Source organism: Pinus tabuliformis, chromosome 6, assembly GCF_031772625.1.
Source record: "Pinus tabuliformis cultivar Carrire ecotype Pingquan chromosome 6, CPIR1, whole genome shotgun sequence".
Lineage (NCBI taxonomy): Eukaryota > Viridiplantae > Streptophyta > Pinopsida > Pinales > Pinaceae > Pinus > Pinus tabuliformis.
In genome coordinates, this window is record NC_142292.1 from 1587773851 (window position 1) to 1587790723 (window position 16873).

Below are 16873 nucleotides of genomic sequence, written 5' to 3' on the forward strand. Positions count from 1 at the left end.
AGTGAGAAGCAAAAGTTAGTAGCACTAAGCTCTACAGAATCCGAGTACATGGTAGCTAGCACAATTACGTGCAAAGCTATATGGCTTCGGAAACTACTAGTGAGCTTGTTCAAGTAGAGAATGGAGGCAACCAATGTTTATTGTGATAATCAGAGTTGCATAAAGCTCTCTAAGAATCTAGTGTTTCATGACAGGTCAAAGCACATCAATATTCGGTGTCACTTCATCAGAGATTGTGTACAACGAGGAGCAGTCCAGCTACAATATGTTCCCACAGAAGAGCAGGTTGCGGATATACTCACGATAACCCTAGAGAGAGCTAAGTTCGTTTATTTTAGAGAACATATGGGTATGGTGGAGAACCCATTTCAATAGCAGGGACAAGCTATTTTGGATGCTTCTCGGTTGCAATTGTTGCAGTTGCAAAAACAACATATGAGAAGGAGTTGCAGTGCAGATGTAATGTTGGTAGTAGTTCAACAGGGTGAGTAGTAGCACAAATGCAGCATATATCAGAGTTTTGCAGTGGTTGGTGGGCAGTATGGCCATTCATCAACAGCGTGACAGGAGATGATGCAGATATAGGTTGTTGTCACAAGATGTACAGCAGAGCACTACAACGCATTTATCGCTAAGAGGAAGTGTTAGTTTTTGTAACATCAGATGTGTTCTAGCCATGAAATTTTGTGGAGAGACTAAAATACATGAGATTTCCAAAACTCATAAATCGTTTCTGGAAATTCCACCTAGAAGTGAGCTAACTAGATTATTAGGCAGTTTTTAAAATTTTCACAAGTTTAAACTTAGGGAATATGGTTAATTAATCAAAATTAATTAAGTCAAGGTATGAATGTTCTAGAAACTCACACGGATCAACTTCTAATTAATCCTAGCTATTGATTAAGATTTAATCTTGTCCGTTGGAGTCCCAAGTTCCCAACAGGGGATTATAAGAAGTCAATGGCACTTGGAGAGTATACTTGAGCAGCAATTCCTTGTGTAGATCAAGCTAGCAGCAGTAGAGTTCGATCCAGAGAGGGACACAGTGTAAGTGAGGGGCAGGGACAGTGATCCAGAGGAAGATTTCCAGATCCAAAGAGGCAGTACCAAGAGGTTGAGTTATTCTCAGTGCAAGAACGTGAGTGCAGGAACGCGCGAGTGCAGGGGCACGAGTGCAAGAACAAGAGTGAAAGAACGCACGAGTGTCGTAACGTGAGTGCAAGCATCGCGAGTGCCACGGTTGCTTAGGGTATATCTTTGCCAAATTTTCTTCTTGTGGATTGCCAATATTCGACATCCAGATTGTACTCAAATTTTTTGTTGAATATTAATAATAGAAAGCCTCACTGTTGCACCGATTTTCCCACATTGGATTTTTCTGGGGACATTTGTCCAAAAATAACTGTGTCAAAATTATTGTGAGTGTACTAGAATTTCTCAGTTTTCAATATTTTATTTTTCCGCAACATATGGTGAAAATTACAGTTGTGATTTTATTCGTTATTTGTCGTAGAAAATAAACTGCATAATTTTTTTTGAGTTAGAATAATAATTTCCAGTAGCTGCAATAGATAAAATTTCACATAAAATAGTCCGCAAAGTAACAATGATCATAAAAGCAAGGATGCATAATCCAATTAAGATGTATGGAAACTCCAACGAAGTAGTTCATTTTCTTTAGTACATATGAACACAAACATACATCGCAAACATGAAAAAATAGTCTTACATTCATGATACATGCATGAAAGTACGTCTGGTTCCGAGAGTTTCAAAATATTAGTGAAAGTGTCAAGATACACAATTACAACGATGCATCACTTGCCCTAATAGTGGAACATGAAGCCACCACTTGCTCCTCCAAAGAATGATCTCTCTCTCCCATGTTAAGATTGAGAAGCGAAGGCTTAAAGTCTTTTGCTCGAGTTATGAGGTCTTATTTATAACAAACGAGATGACCTTTCACCTCCCATGTGACCCTTGACCTCCCTCATGACTCTTGAGCTCCCATATGACTTTTGAGCTCCCACATGACCTTTGGACTTCTTAGTGACTTTTCACATTCCATGTTTGCGCTTCGACTTCCACACATTTTACATTTTCTAATTTTCAACATTACAAAATTACATTCCACCAAAATTGTCACCAAAATACATGGAACAAAATAACACACTTGTGTTCACATTTTGAGAAGCTACAATTTGTCAACTGTGACATAAAACTTCATTATAATGTGTTGGTGCCAAGTTCTATTCTTTAATGTTATGTCTTCAACTCTTAATGAAAGGTCAAGAATGTACTTCATCTTCACCCTCCAAAGGATCTGGACAGAGTATTCGAGCCCTCTAAGTCGTTATGGGTCACCATATATCTACTTATACACACATAAAACACAAGATATGCTCTTTGGGAAACCCTTTCGGGATAAAACCCACATGGAAGGTGAGGTTGTCTCGCTCTCTTTCTCTCTCTGGAAATATGGTTGCATGTACAAAGAAGTAATGTTTGTGGCACGTGGGCTGCTATAGTGCACAGATCCTCTCTATGTGCTCTACCTCCTATCTCTCCTGGCTATCTTTGCTCAGCGATGGAACAAAATGCTCTCAAAAGAATGGAATGTCTCTTCCTTTTAGTGGCCTGGTTATAACACAACCTGATAGCCTACTCGTGGTTAATTTTGACTACATCAACTCTTAACTAAAGTTACAGAATAGACTCTTCTAGAATCTTTTACATTGCAAACAAATGGTTAGCCCATTTTCCATAAATATTGAGGGTTGATGCGGCATTATGCCAAACTATAGGTGTGAAAACATGGAGGTCAACTTCTGAGTGGCATAACTTTTGCATACAGACTCCAGTTGATGTGCTTCTTGCGCCATTGGAAAGGTCTTTGTGTATAGAATAGCACAAAAAGGTGTTAAAGTAGCAAAGTTTTACCCCCAAAAAACATCATTTAATGCCTCAAAACACTCATGGAAGATTTCAGACCTCATTTCACCAAACTGGGTCCCTCTAGTAAAAATGGTCTCATGAGTTGATTCCTCCATTTTTCCCACTCCAAATGCATCGAGATGGATGACCGACAATTCAATGACCCAATTCGGATCATTATCTCTAGGAATTGCAATAGGCCTACTTTAGGAAGGTACACTTGGCCTAAAGAAGAGGGATGCACCATGAAGGAAAGATTACTTAGGCTTGTAAAAGCAAGGTGGTTCGACACTTAGATATTCTAGGAGAAGACTTGAACACTATAGAAAACATGACCAAGCATGACTTTAATGACTTGAAACGAAAGATGACATTATCATTAAAGGTCGCCAAAATCTGAATGAAAGCAAAATTTTGGAGGGTGTTGTAACAGCTACAACACGCCTTATAACCATCAATGGACAATTTTGGATGTCCTTAACCCTATTCCAATTCCAATAGAGTGACAAAGGGATGGAAGTTCCAACCTCACCAAAAGAGAGTCCAAGGTAATTCTTTCACATGCTCCGAAACCACTTTGTCAAGGCTAACAAGTTAGAAACATTCCTTCAAATTACAGTAAGGAACCCAATGTTTAAATCAATAAACAAATAGGTCTTGAATGATGTTAATTCCTTAAAGTTCCAATTGCACCGATAGAGAATCCCAAGCAAGTACAAATTGTTGAAGAACAAAGAAAGTAAACGTAAGTCACAACCCTAATCTAAGTACAAATGTAATTCGCAAAACCCAAGACAATGGCTTAATGTTTTTAAATTTCTTTTTAGACTCTTCAAATAACCATTTCCTATAGTGCTTCAGAGAATGTTTACAAGGAAAAATGTATTTCCAAAAACTTTTGAAATGTTTGCCTAACAGTTATTTAAGAATCCATAGGGGCCCTAATCTAAGTACAAATCTAATTCCCAAAACCCAAGGCAATGGCTTAGTGCTTTTAGCTTTCTTTTTAGACTCTTCAAATAACCATTTCCTATAGTTCTTCAAGTAATGTTTAAAAGGAAAAATGTATTTCCAAAACCTTTTGAAATGTTTGCCTAATAGTTATTTAAGAATCCATAGGGACTTTGCTTTAGTACTAGGTTTTGGCCCATTATATTCTATATTAGGAAATGTTGTTGCAAAACAAACAACTTTTGTAATACATGGAGGAGTAGAAGCTTTCAGTTAAATATCCAAAATGCAGAATTGTATATCCATCCATCTATAGGATATATCTACTTCACTTCAACCTAGGCGAGTCTTATCACCTCACACATTGTTTAAGGAATAAAAAAAAACATCAAAAATATAAAAAGGCATGAAAAGAAGATCACTAATTCCCATCTTCATGGCAGGTTTTTACTTACTTGTCTTCCCCTGGCTCACTTATAACATCATCCAAGCACTTCTCTTCCTTAAATGCAACATCAAGATGGACCTCACCCATGTCTTCAACCAATTCCAAATTTCGAGAGCACAATACATCATTGTAGTCACCCTTCTTCCTTGAGCACTAATACTCTTAGCAAACACCAAACCAACACATTTTATCCACCACTCGTGCTTGACATTGAAACATGGAGCAAAGAGATATATAACTCATGCAAAATCCCAATGCCCAACCAAATAAGGTCACACCCCCACTACTCACATTTGGAGAATGTGTTGGAAGGCCAATGACAAGGGTAAGTAATTTAATCTACATCCACATTCTAAGCCAAACAAACCTACAAACATCACCCAACACCTCCATGGTGCAATTCCTAATTGTTCACGCCAAAGAGTGATGAAAGTGATGTCAATGTACTAACATGCTACTTTATGACATGATGTATTTGAGTCAAGTGGGTTTGTCATAATACTCGTACACATCATGGGGTCATATGGTGCCCCCCAATTCAAAAATGACTTCTTAAAACCTAGTTCCTTTAATCTACAAGCTTATTTTGCTTTCACAAGACATGTAAAAGCTTTCAAAATTGTGAACCTCATTATCATTTTCAGGTAAAGTATTTTCATGTAAACTTTGGATGCTTTGAAGCTCATGGAAGGCTTTTATAGTGCCAAGATCTTAAAATTATGGATGAATCTCCACTACCATAGCTTATTGATGAATCTCCACTACCATAGCTTTTGGAAGCCATCTCTCTCTTAAAAAATTTGGAACCCATCTATCTCTTAAAAAATTTAGAACCCATCTATCTCTTAAAAAATTTAGAACCCATCTATCTTTTGACATTAATAGTAGTTTATATGGTATAGTTTTTGCCTCGTTATTGAGATCCCACTCCCCTTAAGAAAATAGTAGTTTATATGGTATAGTTTTTGCCTCGTTATTGAGATCCCACTCCCCTTAAGAAAAAAGAGGGTAGGCACAAGAAATACCTTAGTTACAAATAAACAATCATGGCCACCTATTTTCATTTCCATTTGTTGGAGAAACAAAAGTTGATACGTCTACAAATAAGCCTCGTAGAATTTGAATGCATTGTAAACTTCTTAAGAATCAAAGAAATCGCCACATATGAGCCAATGGGCTTCCATGTCTTCTCTTTTAAGATCCTTAACATGTTTTTTTAAACATCATTCACCATTTAACATGTCTTTTCTTTTAACATCAGTCACCATTTAACATGTCTTTTCTTTTATCATCCTTAACATGTTTTTTTTAAACATCATTCACCATTTAACATGTCTTTTCTTTTAATGTCGTCCTTCACCACTAGATGTTTGTTAATCCAACATATTGCCATCCAGATTGAACATGAACATAATAAAAACCAGATGGATTGGTTTGGATTAGTGTCTCTAGGGTTTCACCAAAACTTCTGATACTGCCATCAAAACATCATAAATAGCTTCCAAACATGAGATGGCTCATATTACTCTGAAAAGATCATAGGTAGCTTCCAACCATGAGGTAACCTATTTGACGATTAATATCTTATGGTTCATGTGTCCGAGAGAGTGGACTCTACATGTGCATCAAGGATATCTGTCCTGCCCGAAGCATCAAATTTCTATCACAAATTTCTATCACAGCCTTCATCACATCACTATATATTTGGGAAGTTACTAGTTTGAGTTTGATGGCTCTTCTAAATACAAATGGAGGATGATTAGAACATACAAGCAGAAAAGAACATATCGTACAAAGTCGAATCCACAATACCTGAACCAATCGAGAATTGTACTTTTTAAGGTTTACATTACCATGTCGTTTGTTTTGTTTAGGGTCAAACTTACTGGTCATTTGTGAACTTTAATAACAACACTAACACATTCAACTCAATATATTGAAGTTTCCGACTCGCTATTTATCAATCTTGCATAAGAGTAAACAATGATAAGACAAGAATGTGCATCTAGTGCAAGTTTTTGGACGGAAATAAAGTAAAACAATATTTCATTAATTTGCAATATAAATTACAAATTTCGATTCTCTTCATTAAAAAAGTGAATTATAGCTATGGCAGACTTACATGTCAGATGTGGAAAAACACAGCATATTATAGCAGACTTGCATGTTAAATGGAGAAACGCAGCATATTATAGCAGATTTGTATGTCAAATGGAAAAATTCAGCATATTATAGAAGACTTGCATGTAAAATAGAAAAACTCGGCATCTTATGGCAGAGTTACATGTCAGATGGAAAAAAATTCAGCATATTCTCTACTGCTCCCATGCTAACAATGATGACTAACCGTAGTCGTCATTTGTTTCTAAAATACGTAGTTAACAGTATCACATGACCAATGTCAATATACTATTTTCACATAACAAATGTCGACTTCTCATGGAGACATATGATTAGATCATCAAATGCAATACTATTTTGTACGCTGTGATCTGACACCAACTTTCGTATTTTGACAGTGTTTTATCTTGTTATCCACTCACACGAGCAAGCATTTGTTTTGTTTTCAGCTATCCAGTTATTAATAAAAAGCATTCTCATGGTTTACCATTTCAAACTGAATTAACATCAGCAACAAGTTTGACCATTAAATTTATATTTATAGGTTTTTAAGAATTTATATTTATTGGTTCTATAATGATTTTAAAAAATGTTGTCGGATATCAAAGATATTAAACATATATTGTAGTGAATGTCGTACATTTTTTTCTCCAGTAGGCTGCGTTTAAGCTGGGAACCGTTTACATGTTAGATTGAAGAACAACGATCTACCTGGAGGAGAAAAACTTTCATATTCCTGGGTGCTAGATCAGTTTTTCAATAATCAGCCTGGAGTATATGCCCTGCCCTTCTTCAATGATTGGTTCCAGCCTCTGCTCTCAATATTCGGAAGTTAAATAGTAATCAATGAGTCAAAAAATAATTCTGTCATCTTCTTTTACGTTCTCTTCCATTGAATTTCAGGCTCAAGCTCGGGAACATTTTCAAAAGGCCAACTCACTTAAAATCCTGCTCTCAACATTCAGTAACATTTTCAAAAGGCCATCTCACTAAAATCCTGTTCTCAATATTGAGAAGTTAATTGTAATCAATGACGCAAAAATAATTCTTCATCTTCTTTTAAGCTTCTTTTCCGTTCAATCTCAAGCTCAAACTCAGAAACATTTTCAAAAGGCCATCCCACTACAAGCGTAGCAATTCAATCAATTTACCATGTTCTTAGAACGTGGTCAATCAATCAAGGTACAAAGTTAGATCCAGTAACCATAAGCATCAATAGGGTGAGGGCACAGCGCTGGCCAATCGATAATATCATGTTCTTAGAATGTGACCAACCAATCAAGGCACAGCGTTGGATCCAGTAATCATAAGCATCAAATAGGGTGAGGGGATCATTTCTTAATCCCCTAATCATCCACTAAATATTATGAGTTGAAATAAGATGATATATAAAGGACCCCATTTATGACCACATTCATAATGGGCCATGTAGCATTCTCATAAATACAGGCTTTAAATTGTATCCAACCTCGCCATCTGGTGAGCTTGCGGAGGGTGGCCGCTGCAAAGGAATTTTAGCATGGTACTGGGGAATCAATAGATTGGATGGCCCCATCATCGGGTGCACTTGCAGGGGGTGGCCTGTGCAAAGGAATTTAGCATGGTACTGGGGAAATCAATAGATTGGACCCTTTCCCATGATGGAGAAGAGGGATGCATTGAAAGAATGATGCCAGAAGGTTCAACGCATGATCTTATGACCTTATTCATTAGGGTTAGGTAGCATTCTCATGCACACAAGCTTTAAATTGTATCCAACCTCAATGTAGGAAAGATGGTAGAAAGTTTAATGAAGGCTTTTATCATTTATGACCTTATTCATGATGGCCACGTAACATTCTCATGCATAGAGGCTTTAAATTGTATCCAACCTCACAATCAGATGTGCTTATGGAGGGTGGTCTGTGCAAAGGAAACTAACATGGTACTGGGAAATCAACAGATTGGAACGACCTTTGACTTCTACTTAGGCTGGCAAGTTATTAACGCTGTTATTAAGTACATGCACCAGATTGCTGACGAAATTCAGATATTTTGGACTCTTTCCCATGCTGGAGAAGAGGGTTGCATCGTAGGAATGATGACGTAAGGTTTAGTGCAAGATCTTAATCCCCTAAGAGGAGTTGACAGTCGCAATGTGAAATTGTATGCTCTTCCTTGCACAGATTGGGAGTCCTACGCAGATTTTATGATTGTGCATGGAAGTAAGTTCTAAGAGAGTAACTGGTGGGCTTAATCCCAGTGGAATTCGACTCTCCCTCAGCAAGGTGGCAACTTTCTGTCCAGTAATTGTGCTCGGTAATTCGTTTATGAGGTTGTTTTATCAGTAATTTGTTTTTGAGGGCATTTTTATTGATTTTTAATTTTTTTATGCTTGCTCTATGCGCTGAATGGATTATATTGAGGAATTCTAGAGGAGTATGGGCAAGGATGCTATAGGGGAATCCTTTAGGCCAAACAGGGGATATCTCTGGGTATATGCGACTTTATTCCAGCAGGGAAAAAGCAGTAGAGTTCACATTTAATCTCAACTAATCAAAACCTCAAATCTAATTGGAAGCAGAATATGGTTGTAACAATGTTCAGGCATTGGAGACAGTATAGCAGGAGCTTCAGACACTGCAATGAGATGTACTCCAGTTACAACTCGGATATAATCAGGAAGCAGAATATGGTTGTAACAATCCTCAGGCGTTCACATGAAGACAGTAGAGCAGAAGCTTCAGACACTGCAAGGAGATGTGCTCCAGTTACAGCTTAGGAGTCCTACGCAGATTTTATGATAGTGCATGGAAGTAAGTTATAAGAGGGGAACTGGTGGGCTTAATCCTAGTGGAATTCGACTCTCTTCAGCAAGCTGGCAACTTTCTGTCCAGTAATTGTGCTCGGTAATTCATTTATGAGGTTGTTTTATCAGTAATTTGTTTATGAGGGCACTAATTGATTTTTATGCTTGCTCTATGCGCTGAATGGATTATATTAAGGAATTCTAGAGGAGTATGGCAAGGATGCTATAGGGGAATCCTTTAGGCCAAACAGGGGATATCTCTGGGTACATGCGACTTTATTCGAGCGGGGGAAAAGCAGTAGAGTTCACATTTAATCTCAACTCATCAAAACCTCAAATCTAATTGGAAGCAGAATATGGTTGTAACAATGTTCAGGCGTTGGAGACAGTACAGCAGGAGCTTCTGACACTGCAAGGAGATGTACTCCAGTTACAGCTCAGATATAATCAGGAAGCAGAATATGGTATCCATATTCTGCAGAACATTCTCATGCATACAGACTTTAAATTGTATCCAACCTCACAATCAGATGTGCTTATGGAGGGTGGTCTGTGCAAAGGAATCTAACATGGTACTGGGGAATCAACAGATTGGACGACCTTTGACTTCTACTTGGGCTGGCACGCTATTAACGCTGTTATTAAGTACATGCACCAGATTGCTGACCAAAATTCAGATATCTTGGACTCTTTCCCATGCTGGAGAAGATGGATGCATCATAGGAATGATGACACAAGGTTTAGTGCAAGATCTTAATCCCCCAAGGGGAGTTGACAGTCGCAATGTGAAATTGTATGCTCTTCCTTGCGCAGATTGGGAGTCCTACGCAGATTTTATGATTGTGCATGGAAGTAAGTTATAAGATAGGAACTGGTGGGCTTAATCCCAGTGGAATTCGACTCTCGCTCAGCAAGGTGGCAACTTTCTGTCGAGTAACTGTGCTCGGTAATTCGTTTATGAGGTTTTATCAGTAATTTGTTATGAAGGCATTTTTATTGATTTTTATGCTTGCTCTATGCTCTATGCGCTGAATGGATTATATTGAGGAATTCTAGAGTATGGGCAAGGATGCTATAGGGGAATCCTTTAGGCCAAACAGGGGATATCTCTGGGTATATGCGACTTTATTCCAGAAGGGAAAAAGCAGTAGAGTTCACATTTAATCTCAACTAATCAAAACCTCAAATCTAATTGGAAGCAGAATATGGTTGTAACAATGTTCAGGCATTGGAGACGGTGTAGCAGGAGCTTCAGACACTGCAAGGAGATGTACTCCAGTTACAACTCGGATATAATCAGGAAGCAGAATATGGTTGTAACAATGTTCAGGCGTTCACATGCAGACAGTAGAGCAGAAGCTTCAGACACTGCAAGGAGATGTGCTCCAGTTACAGCTCACTGCCATGATGGAAATCATAGTAGATTTCAGGAATCAACTGCACCGGATGGAAAACGAAATCGCTTAACTAAGGACTGAACGAAATCACTTATCTAAGAAATCACTCCCCCCTCCCCAAACAACTTTGTAACTCTTAACCAGTAGAAGTTTTCCCAATAAAATAGGTGTTGAACGAGGGTGAAACTGGCAGCTGAATAGATTGCACAATAGAACTGTCTTGAGAGAGTTATAAACCTGACAGAACATTCGGAACCTAAGAAGCTCATATCACAAACCCATATAACAAAACAATAAAATAATACATCCAATTGTAACCAAAATTAAAAAGCCAACTTTTCCACACAGTCTTGGAAATCGACTAACGATCTTCATCAGAAACACTTTCCAAAGGAAGCACTTTTCCTTCTCTGTATCCTCCCCACAATCTTGGAAATCGACTAACGATCTTCATCAGAATCACTTTCCAAAGGAAGCCCTTTTTCCTAGTTAGTTACCTCGTTCTCTGTATCTTCCACACAATCTTGAAAATCGACTAACGGCCTTCATCATAATCAGGACGCCTTTTTTCTTTTTTTCTAGTTGACCACCTCGTTCTCCAAGCAATGTAAGCTTTCTCCTATAGTCTGTGGATTTTCTGTAATCTGCTCTTTTGTACCAGCAAGGTCACCAACATCAAACTCATACTGCAGATCAGAGAACTTTCCTGAATTCATGAATTGTTTTTGATAAAATTCACCAAGAATCTCGCTTATCAGGTCTTTGACTTTCATTATTTTCATGGCAGGAATCAAAGGTTTTCTGTGCTTTCTCGATGCTGTCATTAAGGGTTTCTCTGTTATACCTTGATTCACCCTTTTGTAGCTCTCTGCAATAGAGGGTTTCTTAGTTACCTCATTTCTCTGCTTTATCTTTCACAAAATTCCTCGAGTGCATCATCGTCCAACGTTTTTGCCTCAATTGTGTTTCGCTTTTTCTTCATCCAAATAGTCCTAAATCTGGTCATTTTCTCTAATACAAAATTTAATTTGGTCAAAGCTACCTCGGATACTTTATTTGTTAAAGACCTAAGACCTCCAAAGCTTGTACATCCAGAAAATCATTATTAAAAATTTAAATGTAGCCACCATCAACTCTCCAACATTTCTAAAATTAGATCATTAATCAGGCTATTAACTAGCAGAAGAATACAGGGCTCAGCTTTTATAATTGGGTCATTTACCAGGCTATCAACCAGCCAAGGCCAAGGCTACAAGGTTCTATGCATAAGATAGTACATTGGGTCCAAGGCTATCATGGTCATCCATTGCTCACATTCTACATCCAAGGTGGGGAAGGGGGAATCTGTATGTATTCGTGCGTATAACCTTTTGTGCAAGGCTATATATATATATATATATATATATATATATATATATATCTTGGTCTCTCAAGGAATGAGGCCAACAAAATATCTTAAGAGTGTATGCTGTTGTGCCAAAAGGCACATTCTACAGCCCAAGGTGGGAAACCCATTCTATTGCACCTCAAAGACTTTAATCCTCTCAATACTCAATAGATTCAAAGCCTTTATTGTTCACCTAATTGCCAGAGGCAAAATTGGTATAGATGACTTGAGCAGAATTTAAATCAATTGATCCCTCTTTTAAATAAGCAATTGCCAACACGTGCCAGTAAATCAGAGGGGGCAGAACTAATAAATGTGAATAAAATAGAAGCAACAACTGTTGAAAATGATAGCAAGAAAAGGTTCTTTGATTTGTGCCTTAATTCAAGAAGCCATAACGATTTTCTCCTTAGCATGCTCTACTTCCCTATAAGTTAGGATGAATTCCTATAATTTAGGATTCGTCCCTAAAAATTAGAATAGGCTGAAGTGGAAGGCTCAGTTTAGTGTTTTCTAGTGCGAGTTAGCTGTGGAAGCTAGTGTTTTCTAGTGCGAGTTAGCTGTGGAAGCCAACATGCATGAGTTCTAAGTCTAAGTTTGGGCAGATCGATTTACATGAGCCAGTTAGACTCACTTAACTCACTCAATCACCAGTTCGACTTTCCAGAAATAACAACTTGCTAATTTTAGCCATTCGAATTGCTTTTAAAAGGAGGAACGAAGACACAGATTTTATCATTGCCTTGTGAGCACGAGTTGGTGAGACAAGACAATAGAGCTCACAAGTTTGTGACAAGGTTACACAGGTTTATGTGTGGAGATTGTGAGAGAAAGGTGTGCCAAGACTTTCCAGAAATAACAACTTGCTAATTTTAGCCATTCGAATTGCTTTTAAAAGGAGGAACGAAGACACAGATTTTACAGATTTTATCATTGCCTTGTGAGCACGAGTTACACAGGTTTATGTGTGGAGATTGTGAGAGAAAGGTGTGCCAAGACTTTCCAGAAATAACAACTGCTAATTTTAGCCATTCGAATTGCTTTTAAAAGGAACGGACACAAAACAGAAGACGAAGACACAGATTTTACAGATTTTATCATTGCCTTGTGAGCACGAGTTGGTGAGACAAGACAATAGAGCTCACAAGTTTGTGACAAGGTTACACAGGTTTATGTGTGGAGATTGTGAAAGAAAGGTGTGCCAAGAGAAGCTTGTGTGCATTATTAGAGAGAGGAATTTCCTTGGGAATTGTGCAAGAATTTAGAAGCAGACTATGCGCAAGGAATTAGGAGGAAATCAAGAAGCCAATCAGGGGTCTTGCAAGGAGTGTTTTAGCTTAGTACAAGCAGAAGGAATCATATCGTATTCTATATTGAAACAAGTCGTATTGTAAGTTGAAACAAGTTGTATGGTAAGAGATCTATTACTCGGTATTTCTTCAATAAAATTATCATTCAAGAAAAAGGATTTCCTAGTTGGGTTCCCTAGAAAAAATAGTGTTTCGCTACTGTGTGAGTGTGATTTATTTCTATTCCTATTCCGCTGCAAAATTTAGTACAGAAATTGTGTCTATATGAAAAGAAAGTAGTTTTCAGATTGTTCATATTAGTAGTTGCAGAATTTCGTAGATTTTCTACGACAACGAAAGGCATGCACCTAAAACTTAAAGGCTGATAAAACGCAAGGCTGATAAAACACAAAGATGCTTCATTGTTTTTCCAAAGATTTCAAATTAAATGACATCAAGCAAACTCCCTCAACCAAGGAAAAACAGTTTGCATACCTTTTTTAATGTTTCAAACTCATCCATTTGAAGTTAAAATATAAAAGATCTGAGTTTTTTCTTCCAGATACTTCTAAGTAATCTGCTTCAAACTTTCAGTTTCAAAACTTCACATTTTCCCTTCTTCCCATGAACAAATCAAGAAAACACTACAACTTCATTACATTGCTCAACTTTTCCACATACCAAAAAAACATAAAATATATTGATGTTGGTACCTTTTTGGTAACTTGTGTATTTTGTTCGTAGATGTGCCCAACTTTTCGGGTAACACTTCACCAAGCTTGATGTCCATCTTTAGGGACATGACGCTTGATGTCTAACGTCGGGCACGTCAAGAAACAAAATACGTCAACGAAACAAAATACAAAGTTTACGGGAAGTTATCAACATTAAATTATGAACTGTGGAAATATCCATGCCAAAATAAAATATATTCCCATAAATATCTACTTCATACTAGTGAAGGAAACGATTATCTTTTATTCAAAAGGAGACCAGCAACAGCTCACATCATCAAAGATAAAAAAGAGACCATGCTATAAATTATACCATTTAGTTTTCAGACCTGCACAGCAATGGTAATGCTCCAAACTTTATCAACTACCGCTATCCAAGAAGTTAGAATCAATATCGTTATTCTCTTGTTGTATCATCAGATATAACACGTTTCTAACCATACCAATCTAGTAGTGTTGGAATAACCAGTTCCAAGGCTCTTCGTAACAAAATAATAACGTCCTTTCAGAATTTTAACTCCTACCCTATCCTATAACGCCACTAAAAATTAGAAAAATATTCTTACAGCATGATATGCAACGCCCTCGGAAATAATTCCACCCAAACCCACACAAATATAACAAAATAACCATTGTCCATATACAGATTTATAAACATCCAAAAATATTCACCATGTAATTTAGATCAAATAAAATGCTTTTAAATATGGTGGAGAGTATCTTACTGTGCTGCATGTTTGCATCAGCGGCTAGAGTTTCAAACCCAATAGCATAAAGTTTCATTAAACAAAACAAGCTCGAAGAACCAAAAAAACGCAGACCTTAGAATACAGAAAAGGAAGTATAAAGAATCTTAAAGTTGTCTCATGTCAGTCTCTCTACATAAAATAAATTCCTGTCTGTTTATTTTCTTTTAAAACATCTCAAACAGACTTGATGTTATGCTCTTTGAGATTTAAGATCCCGTTTATTAGTATTTTCATTTATTGACTCTTCCAGCAGAAGAATAACCACCAAAGTTCAATCAAACCACCTGTAGAAACATTCGTTCCTTATGGGGTTTCTCACCTGTGTAAGGGAAACAGCTTTCCTGATTAAGCAGACATTTCATTGCAGAATGGGTAACGAGCAAAACCAGGACGAAGGAAGATATACCCCAAATCGTGGCATGTCAAAGTGCTGGAGTCCATTGTAATGTTATAGGACTATGGGGAAGGGCACGCTTCTCGAAATTGTAATCAGGAAACATCTTTTAATAAAATGCGAATACTAAATGCTGATTATATTTGTACTTAGGATGCCATTGAGAACCCAAACAATTGGGCCTATTAATATAAGCTCGTTGCAAACAAATTGTTATATATCCCACCAATAACAACAATAATCAAAACAACAATCTAGCTTTTAAAACCTAAAAAATAACCATTGCTCTCAAAATAAAATATCTTAACGCTCTATGTCAGTGTTCGTGCATGGCTTCCATTACTCTTTTAAATAAAGGCTTCATCCACAAAAACCCTAACCCTAATAAGATCATATAGAGCATGCCCTCAGAGCCTCCATGACTTCGAATATCTAAATGTCTTATATCAAATACAAACAACATACCTCTGGGCATTTACGTTACATGTATTCGAAAATTTAATTAAAAAAAAAAAAAACAAAGGAGATCAGACGGGACTGAGAAGCTGAGCAATACTAGGCTTCGGCTCCGAATTCATGCCGATGATGATAACCATGGGAATGAAGCCATAGTGGGTAACTATCTTGGCCTTTTTCATGACCCATGTTGTCCATTCTTTGACAGCTTTAATGGCAGATTTCGAGTCTCCTTGTTTCGATCCCTTGCCCATTTTGCCTTTGCCCTTCGAATTCGCACGCAACGCCATGAATCTCTAACTTTAGTTCTGCTGCTCTCTCCACCTCCTTCAATCCCGGATGCTTTACACGGAGCTAATGTGCAAACCCCGCTTTATACAACTCACTTCTGTTAAACCCTGGCACTCATTTTACTATGTGCCCTAATCTAACGGGTGCGGAGAAAGATCATCGACACCTTCAAGTTGTGCGTGGTCAACCGCCACGCCCCTCCCTCACCTGGTCTCTCGGTAGCCACGGGGCCATGGAACTTTGACTCCCCATCAAGGCCAAACGTTTCCTTTTAGCGACCATTTTCTTTTGGGGAGCACCACTTTCAATTAATGGACCATTTTTTTTTCGGGGAGCACCACATAGATTCATGTTAAGCCAAAGCTATTGAGTTAATGAAATGAAATGATATTTTAAGGTTTATGAGATTAGAAATAGTTTATGAAATCATTAGTTTTTTGTTTTTTCCTTTTTGTAATTCAATTTTTTTCCAATTCAAATTGATGATGAGCTGACCCAACCTTCCAATAATCCCTTTGCTAAAAAGACAATGCCAAGAAACTGATGCTAACATGTTCTCATAACTTTCTCTAATGTCTTTGAATGCATCACATTCCAAAATGAAATGTTTTTCCGATTCCACAGCCCAAGACGTGCAAAATGTACACACCCGTCCTTCCTAAGCTTCTTTAGGCCTTTTCCACCATCATTTTTCACACCGAAGTTGATGTGACTTGGTCCTTAATTGAGCAATAAGAACCTTTGCTCTCCACAAAATGCTAGCTCCAATGAACTCTTTTTGTTGTAGATCACATGTAGGGTTGAATTCTTCAATGTAATATTTCTTCTTTCTACCGAACTCTTTTCCCCATACCTTTTTACGAAACTGCTCCATAACAAAATCCTTTAGCTCCTTGCTATTTGTGGGACAGGCATTGACATAGATATTCCATTT

The 16873-nt window shown here is 37.5% G+C and overlaps 1 protein-coding gene across 1 annotated transcript; it reads right to left on the minus strand.

The window, feature by feature from the left end:
- Positions 1 to 15486: 15486 nt before the first annotated feature.
- On the minus strand, positions 15487 to 16187 carry LOC149264882 (mitochondrial import receptor subunit TOM7-1-like). The gene has a single exon (XM_089429028.1). It carries the CDS (start codon positions 15936 to 15938, stop codon positions 15720 to 15722), a length of 219 nt encoding a protein of 72 aa, XP_089285154.1. The 5' UTR covers positions 15939 to 16187; the 3' UTR covers positions 15487 to 15719.
- Between the last annotated feature and the right edge of the window lie 686 nt (positions 16188 to 16873).